At 36.8% G+C, this 11,394-nt stretch overlaps 1 protein-coding gene across 1 annotated transcript in view; it reads right to left on the bottom strand.

The window, feature by feature from the left end:
* Positions 1-11,394, bottom strand: part of LOC127228264 (phospholipid-transporting ATPase ABCA3) — a 103,122-nt gene that overhangs the window by 75,088 nt on the left and 16,640 nt on the right. The window contains exons 6-10 of the mRNA XM_051192826.1: positions 9,512-9,771; positions 7,470-7,586; positions 7,045-7,162; positions 6,586-6,759; positions 3,116-3,297 (exon numbers count right to left, since the gene is read on the bottom strand). Of these exons, the coding sequence (XP_051048783.1) occupies positions 3,116-3,297; positions 6,586-6,759; positions 7,045-7,162; positions 7,470-7,586; positions 9,512-9,771 (851 nt within the window). The remainder of the gene's footprint in view (positions 1-3,115; positions 3,298-6,585; positions 6,760-7,044; positions 7,163-7,469; positions 7,587-9,511; positions 9,772-11,394) is intronic.

The raw sequence follows: 11,394 nt of genomic DNA, 5'->3' as shown, positions 1-11,394 counted from the left end.
AAAACCACACTTTGTTTGGAAACACATTTTGAAACAGAAATCAAAAAAACAATCCCACCAACAATAGCAATAGCTACAAAAATTCCTGGGGGTAATATTAATCAAATAAGGGATTTCTATAATAAAATTATGAAATTCTGGAGAAATTAATAGAATGCTAAAATATGGGGCTTGCTGGTCATCAGTCTCCTTCCAGGTTCAATGAGAGACCCTGTCTCAAAGGAGTAAGGTGGAGAATGATAGGGAAAGACACTGAGCACCCTCCACTGAACTAAATGCGCACATACAGGTATGTGTTCCAATGTATGTTTGTATACACACACACACACACACACACACACACACACAATCTGACCACAAAATCAGAATCTCTGGTCTTTCCTTATATTGTTATTCTGTGGTATCTAATTAGGATAACCCTGGAATAACAACATGCACAGATTAATGGAACACAATATAGAATCTGAATATATATGATGTTGGGTTTTGATCAGTTACCAGATATTAAAAACATATTGAATTTTAAAAGTCCCTTCAACAAATGTTGCTGAGAAAATTGGATACCTAAACACAGAAAGAGATCAGATGCCAATTTTTCAGCATATGAGAGAATCAAACACTTAAAACTAATAAAAGAAAAATGGGCCAATGCTTTAAGGTATCAGGATAAGCAATGATTTTTTATGCTAAGATCCCCACAGCACAACAACACAAGCAAAATCAGCCCAATAGAATCAAATCAAGCCAAAAATCATCTGCAAGCAGGAGTAATGATCAACACAGCAAAGCTTACTTGTGAAATGAGAGAAAATATTTGTAAAGCAGTTGTCCAAAAGAAGTGTTTTCAAACACATACAGACAGCTTACCTGAACAAGGAGGAGCTAATGGCCACTAGACTGATAGCTGGGAAGCCAGCATGGGACTGACTCAGGCCCCCCTGAATATGGGTCTCAGCCAGAAGGACTGAGCAGTTTAAGGGACCTCAGACAGTGGAGCCAGGATGTATCCCTGGTGCACAAAAGGACTTTGTGAACACATCCCCCACGGAGGGATAACTGCCTTAATCTAGAGACAGGAGAGCCCTAGTCCCTACTTCACATGACCTGTCAGATCTACATGACCTCAACTGGATGGCATTCCCCTACATATGAAATTGGGGTGGGGGGATGGGAGGGGAGAGTGTTTAGAGTGCATGTGAGAGGGCAGAGAGGGTAAAAGGGAGGGAAGGAGGGAGGGAGGAAGGGAGAGAAGGAAGGAGGGAGGAAGGGAGAGGGAACTGGGATCGACATGTAAAATAATAAATTAAAAAAAAAAAATGCTTTGACTCCAAAATTTAAGTTCAAGGACAAGTTACTGGGGAAAAGGATTTCTATTTTTGTTTCCACAGAAAATGAAAAGATGTGGATTCCTTCCAGACTAATGTGGTTTGATCAAGCCAAACCGCCTGAAACAGAGTACGAGGTGATCCTACATTCAAAACAGCTAGACAAAGCAGCCTTACAGACTACAGCCAGGATTTCTGAATCTTCTTCGAATCCCCCATGACAGCACCCCTTACCAGCAGGAAGTAGTTTGGAAAGAACAACGCCCAAATTCCCAAATATTGTCTATAAATGTTTGTTTTCATTTAAATGGACTTTGTTATATAAAATAAATTAAAAAAAGTGTTTTCAGAATATGAGGCAATGGAAACTTCTCAATAGTGAGAAAAACAAGTGTAATGCAATTTCAAAATGGCAAATTATATAAATAGGTATTTCTCAAAAGACATACAAAGGACCATTAGGTAAAAATTATTCAACATCACTACAGGAGCTACAAATCAACATCACAAGGATATATTATCACACACTATGACATGACTATTAGCATAAACACAAACATAACAAATGCTGCTGATTGTGGAGAGAAAGGGTTCTCACATACTACCAGTGGGAATCTTAATTAGTACATCCATTATGTAAAACAGCACAGAAGTTCCTCAGAAGAACAAAGATAGAAACAGCAACCCCATGACTGGGCATCTACCCAATAGATGTTGTTTACCGTAACACCATTCCCAGTAGCCAAAGCACAGATTTGATGTATAAGACTGTGCCATTTGCTTATCTTGGCATGCATACCTGGAGGAAATAATGTTAAGCAAAATAACCCCCCACACAAGAATATATATATTCCCATTGCATGTGTGGAAGCTTATAAAAAGCTGATTTCTTAGAAATAAAGAATAGTATACAGTAACTATAGGCTAGGAAATGTAGGAAATAAAGGGAAAAATAAACTTAGCTAGAGGGACTATGACCCACAAGCATGGTAGGGTGGCTACAATTTACAATACTCTATTAATGCATCTGCTAAGGGACTAAAAGAGAGGAATTCAAAGTTTCTCAAAGAAGTGACAAATTTTTAAGCAAATGCAAATAGTAATTAACCTGTTTTAATCAACTACTCATCATATGTGTATATAAAAATTGTATACCAGTTTCCATAAATATGCAGTCATTATATCATTAAAATTAAAAATAGTCATGGACATAATTTATCCTCTCCCACCCAGGATCTACAGACATTACCATGTATTCATTCAGATGGGATTTCTTTGCGGAAAATTATTTCATTCCATCGGTAAATATAGCAAACAATGATATTATAATGCAATAAGAATGAGGAATTGTGGTGGCTAATCTTCATTTTCCATTTAATTGCCTTGAGATTTGCCTAGGTACTCAGTAAAACACATTTCTGAGTGTGTCCCTGAGGGTTTTTCCAGAGAGGAATTACTAAGGAAAGGGAACAACATTGACTGTGGGTAGCAACGCCCAGTAACCCAGGCACGGAGGGAATAAAGGTGAAGAGGGTAGATCCCACCAGCAAAGACATCCAGGCTCTGTTTCCTGATATCTCGGAGATAGGAGGCTTTGTTCTGTCATACCTTCACACAAACACTTTCTGACTCACCTCAACTCAAAGTGACATGGCTATGGAATTGTGGACTGAAGTTTAAATGAACCTTTGTTCCTTTAACTTGTCCCTCTCAGTTATTTGTCACTGGAACAGGAAGACTTAATCCTTTGCAAACTAGGGGTTCTAAACAACTTGTGCAGCTGTACTCACCTGCAGGAAAAAGTTCCAGGGCTTGGGCACACCATACTTTCCTGGAAAGACAGCATCTATATACCAGGCCACAAGGCCATAGAGAAAAGCACTAAATAAAAACATTCCTATTATATGAGCCAAAGTTAAGTCATCATCGACACTTATTTTTGTAGCAAAGTTGTACCACTGAGCACCATGCCCTGAAAAAAAAAATGGAAGACAGTTACTTCAGATGTCTAACAATGGCTGAAGCAAACATGTATGAGGCACATAGGCACACAAGGAAAACCAGAAATGTTAAACATTCTGTCTTGACTCTTCAAAGGAACAGACATATAACCTGTTTTACTCCCAGAATGCTGGGAATGGATATGGTTAATAGTATGGTCCTTTGTATGCTATCTCTATGGCCAGGCCAGTGTCACCCTCAGACCATTATTTTGAGCCTGTTTATATCAATCAACCTATGGCACTACCCTCCCAGAGACCCTTATGAGCAATGTTTATCTTGAGCCTGCATTCTCAGTTAATCTACAGGACCTATCTTGGGATATGAAAGATGTCACTTGTACTTTTGATGTAGTCATATCTTACCCATTTTTTGTGAACATGGAATTGAGTTAACTATCATCAGGAAATTTTATTCCAAATTTACTATGCTTAAATATGCCTAAAATAAACTAGCCAGGGTCAGACTTTTCAAATTTGAACCAACACTCGCTACTGAGTCATATTGAACCAGACTCCCAACTTGCCTCTGACATATATCAATACTCTGCTAGCCATGGTATTTGTAGAGACCCCCACTATATACAGTTACTTTGAAATTAAATAAGGAAGAAATGTCATTTATATTCTGGAGATACATGCTGTCTATTTGTTATTTGGTGGTGCCCTTACTTTTAGGTAGCTCAGGATGAATAGGAAATGAAAAATCATAGAATCATTAAAGCAAATACCTGTGTTGTAAGGGAGCAGTACCCCAATTCTCTAAGACAAATCTTCATGACAACAAACAAGAATACATATACACTTATATTCATCAATAAGAAGAAATAAGGTTCAACTTCTGTTTTCCAGGCTAGCATGTTGGGGATTGGAAGTTACTACTGGGTAAAAGTAAAAGCTGTATTGATGAACACAAGAAAAATGAAAATAGGAAACAGTAGACCCCTTAAAATGAACAACTAGTAACAGGTTCCAAAGATATCAAAGTGTGATATGCCAGATAAAGAATTCAACAGAATGATTTTAAAAGAGGCTAATAAATACAGATAAACAGTTAAATGAATAAAGGAAGATAAGTGTACAAATGAGAAATTTAGTAAATACTCAGATTTTGAAAAAGAATCAAAGAGAAATCTCTAAAATTAGAAGCTCTGTAAACCAAATGTAAAAGCCTCAACAGAGAAATAAATTAAAGGAAAGAGTACCAGACCTTGAAATATTATGTTCTAGAAAAATAAAAGAAGAAACAATGAAAACAAAACACAAGATCTCTGAGTCATCATCAAATGATCAAATATCTGTTTAATCAGCATTTACAAGGGAGAGGATACACAAAACCTAGTCAATGAAATAATACCCCCAAAGCATCCAAATGTTGGTTAAAACATGGACACTGAGGTACAGAAAGCACTTGGAACATCAAAAATAAATTACCTTACCCCAGAATAACCTCTCTGAAATGTTTTATATTTAAATCTTTAAAAATCCAGAAGAAAGAAAGAATACAGGAGAGAAGCACCAAGTAACACACAGAGATAAACTGACTAGAGTAGAAGTGATTTCTTGTAGGAAACACTGGAAGATGGGAGGGAATGAGGAATGAAGGAAATACATAAGAACTAGCAGCAATCTCACTCAGAGGTATGCATACACAATGAAATCAATGTAATGGCTGCACACCCATGTTTGTAGATGAGCTATCCACAATATATAAAATATGAAATAAGTTTAGATATCTGTCACAAGACAAAGGAATAAAGAACACATGGTATACATAAACAGATTATTATTTATAAATAATAAATGAAATTTTCATTTGCACTAAATTGGGAAGAGCGAGAAGTTGTCTTGTTAAGTAAAATAAGCTAGACACAAATGTGAAAGTATTATATTTTGTGATATGATGGAATAATTTTTAAAAAGATAACCAGTAAAAAGAGTTACTAGGTAGCAAGAACTATGCAATAAGAAGAATTGAGATAGGATAGGAAATCAATGCCCATCAAATCATGATACATGAAAGTATAGAAATACCACAATCCTATTGATTTATATAATTAATATATATTAGAAATTAAAACAAAAACAGAAAAGTTGAACAGATCTGCAAATAGATGGTATGGTAGTCTGAATGAGAATGGCCCCAGGGACTCATATGTCTGAATGCTTGGTTCCCATTTGGTGAAATTGATTGGGGAGGGTTAGGGGATGTGGCCTTGCTGGAGGAAGTGTGTCACAGGGCTGGGCCTTGAGGCTTACAAGGCCTCTCATCATCCTCAGTGTGCTCTCTGCCCTCTGCTTGCAGTTTTATGGTGTGAGCTTTCAGATGATACTACCATCATGCTTTTGCTAGGCCAACAAGGGCCCTAAATTAAATGATATCTTTTGTAAGTAATCTTGGCCGTGATGATTTATCACAGCAATGGAAGCATAACTAAGAGAGTTTGTATCTGTAAAGAGCAAGAACAACAAAAAGTTTAACAAAGAAACATCTAAGACTGCATGTATATGTAAATATACATTACCATATATGTATACCATATACATATACCAAATATGTAAATATTTGATATATCTTACCAAATATTTAAAGGCTAATTAACACCAGTCTTTCCTAGACTCAAAAAAAAAAAAAAAAGAAAACAGATAAAGAATGAAATAATTCCTGTGTCAATATTATATGGTCAGTATTATGCTAATATACAAAAGTAAACAAAGATACCACAACAAGAATCACAGAAACTTCTCCAGTTATAAGATGCAAGATTAGAACACACAGCCAATCGTACTGACAATAACAAGGAATGAAAACACAATGCTGCTTACCATCATTCTACATAAAGCTAAACTCTTATGCATATTATTTTATACACTACGATCCTACTTGAATTTTTCTCAGCTGTAAAAATTCATCTATAGAAAAGCTAAAATCATGTCAGTGGAGAAAAACTGTGTGACAGGCTTCAGTTGCCTGGGGTGACAAAAATTATCCCTTAGAAGAGACATAGGTAAGAAGACATGGGCATACATATGCATGCAAATATAAATACCTAATATATTCCTTGTAATACTGCTTATATAATTTTTAATTCTCATGTACATGTAAATATGTGTCCCCAGTATCTTCATATATAACACACACAATGTTTTATGATAAAGCCCATTTGTGGGAACACTTGAACACCCCCAATCCTGTATGTTCTGTCCTTTCCTTCTGGGTTACAAATTAATGAAGTTGCTGTCACAAAGGGAAGATTCACCTTTCATTTCCATCTTGCATATCAAGTCAGCCCCAAAAGCTAGTGCTGTGTTTGTGATGAGACTGAGAGCCAGCTTCCCACCGAGACTTATCTGACTGTACATCGAAAATATGATTAGGTAAGGAAAAAACGTGAGAACGTGGAGGAAACCTGCAATAGAAGTGGCCAGAGAAGCTGGAAAGGAAGAAGGAAAAGACAGTCAGTTGACATAAGCTGCAGCAGCTGGGATCAAAGCTTTCCAAAGAGGAGGACTCTTTTGCCTACCCCTCAAATTACTGGCATCTTGCATTGTGCCTAGTGCACAGAAGGTGCCCCATAGAGATTTTTACTTAAATGAATAGTATGAGAAGACCTTTTCCTGAAACTGATCCAGTGGCATCTAAAATTAAGGGAGCTTCCATACAAGATTCCCTCTCAGTCAACTCACCGGATGCTTCACAGAAACTGCCTTCGACTCACCTTTATCAAAGAGTGTGCTGATCATGAAGCCAAGTAACACCGAGGAGATGGCAAAACACAGGAAATAGAAGGCAATGAATAGTGGGTCACTGTGTTGAAAGACTCTCTCATGTGTAATCTGATAAAATAATTAGGGAGCTAGTTTAATCACATGTGAAGTATGAGGGAAAGGGGCATGGAAGTAAAGGAAAATACTGAACACTGGCCCCAGTGAAGTGAGTCATTGATGTGATTGCCTGCCTACAGAAGGGCAATTCACCTAGGTCTCTTTTTCACCTTATAATCAACTATACCTTTTCAATTTCCACAGTGAAGTCAGTGCAAGACACACTTCCTCTTCTTCTGAAAGCTAACACACTTTGCCCATATCTCAACTTCTCATCCCTCTTTAAGCTGTGGTATGCTGCATGTAAATGGATACTTGCCTTGAGAAACAAAATCCCACACAGCAAACAGATGATAATGAAATACATCAATAAGAAGGTGACGAAATATGAAATCCAGAGCATAGCATTACTGAGTCCCACCAGGAGCTGGTATTCCTGAAGGAAAATCAACATAAGCCAAGTGTCATGAGAAACACATTTCAAAATGCCTTTACACATCTTACCCTACAAGGCTTGAATATTACATCCTTATTTACAGACAAATAAACCATGCCTCACAATAGTCAAATGACCTAATGAGTAGTGTAATTTCTACTCAGAATTCTGGGTGCAGAATTTATTTTTTTTCTTCTAAGACTTAGCAAGTTATAGTCCTATGAAACACCTTTAAAAATAAATATTAAAAAGATAAGATTAAGCTGGGCATAGTGGCACACACCTTTGTTCTCAGCACTTGAAAGGCAGATGCAAGTTTGAGCCAGCCTTGTCTACACAGGGAGTTCCAGGACAGCCAGGGCTACACTAACTCAACTTAGCACAGTCTTCCCTGCCTTTTCCATGGGCTTTCAGAATTACCTTAAAATTACCTTCTTATCTTTAACATTACCTTAATGGCCAAGATTTATCAACAGATAATGAGCCATGGACCAATCCATCTCATATGTCTCTTCTGTGTATCCTGAGACCTAAGAATGTTTTTTGCATTTTAAGTGATTAAAAAGAAACAGAAAAGAACGTGTAATGGTGATATGTACAAACCCTACAGTACTTATTCTCTTATGCTTTCCCTTCAAGTCAGCCAGTCCTCCACACCTCTCTCCACAATAATGATAGGTATACTACTTGGCTGGTTTCAAACCCCTTCCTCTGGTAGTGTCTACCTATTGAACCATATTATTTTCCACTGCTCAGAACAAACAAAACCATCTCTCTGAACTTCAAAAATGATTTTCCCCCTGGATATTGTGAATAAAGCAGCAATGAAAATGGATAAGCTAGTATCTCTGTAGTTGGATATAGAGTTCTTTGAGTGGTATAGTGAGCTCTTGTGATAGATCTGAATTTTGAGGAACCTCACACTGACTTCCATAAGGGTAATACCAGTTTGCATTCCCACCAGTAATGAGTAAGTGTTCTCCTAACTAGGGTAAGATGAATTCTCAAAGTAGTCAATTCTCAAAGTAGTCCCAACTAAATTTCCCTGGTATTTCAGGATATTAAACATTTTTTTAAATGTCAATCATTTGCATTTCATCTTTTGGGAATTCTATTTAGTTTCCTGCTCTGTTTTTTTTTTTTTAAGTCAGGCTGTTTCCTTGATTTTAATTTTTTGAGTTCTTTATACATTCTAGATACTAACCCTCCCTCTCTAATGCCCAGCTGGTAACGAGACTTTGAACAATGTGTAAGCAAAGATTTTGTCTCCTCTTTTTTAAACTACCAGTTGTAGGATGATTATAGACATTCTAGATACTTTAAAAATAATATATCATTCAAGTACTCCAATAACTACAAAAGCAACTGTTATAGTCTTCAATTTATATGTAGTGGAACAGAGGATGATCACAGAGTTTGTCAATGATAAAGCCAGACTTTAAACATGAAAGCCATCAGAGTCCTTGGATCAAAGGAGATAATTAGTAAACAAGCATTAGACAAATTAATGAACAGGTAAATGCTTTAACAGCTTTCGACCTTGTAGCCACAACTGTTGATAACACAGTCTAGATTTATTTCATACTGAAAATCATCTCAAAGAAGATCACAGGCTATATCAATTAAAGTATATTTTAAGTTATCTAATTCAAGGTTATTTCTTTGTTGCTTATTTAATTCCATGAACAATTTTGTGACATTAATATTGACTTCTTTCCTTAATATTATCTTTCATTTAGTCAAATCAATATTTTATTTTTAAAAAACAAAAACTCTGAAAATTGATCAACGGCATCATGAACACTCCAGCCAGTTCATGTTTCCATGTTATTTCCATAGGGTATTCATTAGCACTGACAGTGTGCATAAAACACCCAGCCCTCTGCACATACTGGGCCACAGTATTACAAAGAAAATGAAAGTACCTTTAATCTCTTTTCCTTTTCCAACATAATGGTCCCAATAATGACAAGTGTCATTTGAGTAAATGTAAATAAAATTGTCCAAGGAAACATAGGCATGAAAGTCCACAAGAAAGTGTCAAGAGCGAAAGCAGGGTATGGGAATCTCTTCGCATAAATGGTGGCATTAGCAAACATGTCTTCAGCTGCTCTGCCACTATGATACACCATGATGGCTTTATCTAAAGAATGCTGCACAATAAGAAATCCTTCTCTGATATATCCTAAACAAACAAACAAACAAAAAACAAAGACTGTCAAGTTCAGCATATTAACATATGGCCAGGGAGTTGACAGTAGCAATTCAGATAATGAAAAACTTTTAACAAAGCAATTTCACAAATACCCATTGTGATTTTTAGACACATATAATGACTACCATGAAATATTACTGCTGTTCTCAAAAGTAAAACACTGCCTGGAAATCATGCCATAACCTTATGTAGTATTTTCATCAGCCAAACTAAATAATTTTAAAATATTAAACAAAACTCTTGTTTTTATGTCTGCATCTGTAGTGATGCATTAATTATGATTTATTTAAGCTTGCCTGAGGATTCAGAAAGCAAAGCCAGCCACAAGCCATAGAGGTCAGACAAAGGTGATCCATACCTTTAATCCCAGCAGCCATACTAGCAAGCCATATAGCCAGGCAGAGGTGGTACGCACCTTCAATCCAAGAACTCATGAGAGGTATTTAAGACGGGAACAGGGTCTCAGAGCTGGCATTCATTTTTAAGCCATACTGAGGATAGGAAGGCATTCTGAGATTGATTCTCCAGCCATATTGAGGAGAGGAGCAGTCTGGGATTGCAGTTTGAGGTTTGGTGGCACTAGAATTGCCATTTTAGTTTGAGGTAGAGGTAAAAACTAGTGGCAGGCTGCTTTGCCACTCTGATCTTCAGCTTGAAGCTTGAACCCCAATATCAGTCTCTGAGTCTTTTATTTTTCATCGTTACCTGTGTCCTTCCAAAAATTCCTATGCAGATATCTAACACTTGGTATATTTTTAAGAAGTACAGCCCATCAGAAGTGACTGAATCATAAGCATTCCACCCTTGTGTGCATGGAATGCTCTTAAATGGGAAGGTAGTAACCTAATCCTTTTTGCCTTCTTTCTCTACTATGTGATGAAATAACCAGCCTCCTCTCCAAGGGATGGAGCAAAAAGCTACCACTTGGGAAGCACACAGCGATCCCTCACCAGAGATCTAGTCTGTTGGTGCTAAAAGCTTAAACTTCCTAGCTTCCAAAATTGTGAGAAACAACTTTCTATTAGAAGAATCACAGCATTTTGCTGTCCTACCTTGGAATTGACTAAGATAGTTCTACACACTGAGATATGACATAGGAAGGAAGCACTAAGCAAGAAAAGTAAAGTCAACACAAATCAACATCCAATGAGATGAAGAACTTACATATCTAGCACTAACGAACACTGGGAAGATAAAGGCAACACATGTAAGTAGAAGGTTATCTCCTATGTTGGGGTTTTGGAGAATGAATACCATTTAAAAGTCTTGCCTAAAGAGACCTAATAACTCAATGACACAATAAATAACCAAAACAACCTACAGAAAGAAGACCAAAGCTGGAGTCTTTACATGCATTGATTTTAAAACTTATAAAGATATTGTAACCAAAAAGTGTGTATCACAGACTACATGAAGAGACGGATAGACAATAATGTACCATAGTTAACAACACTGTAGTGAACTCTTTAAAACATCGTTAATAGTAAACATCATGCTTGACATTCACCTGTAAAATTCATAGAGCAAGACTGGATATGGTGATACACTGGATATGGTAATTCCAGCACTTGGGAAGCTGAGGCAAGTGGATCT

This window comes from Phodopus roborovskii, unplaced genomic scaffold, assembly GCF_943737965.1.
Source record: "Phodopus roborovskii unplaced genomic scaffold, PHOROB, whole genome shotgun sequence".
Lineage (NCBI taxonomy): Eukaryota > Metazoa > Chordata > Mammalia > Rodentia > Cricetidae > Phodopus > Phodopus roborovskii.
This window is presented reverse-complemented; position numbering and strand designations above follow the sequence as displayed.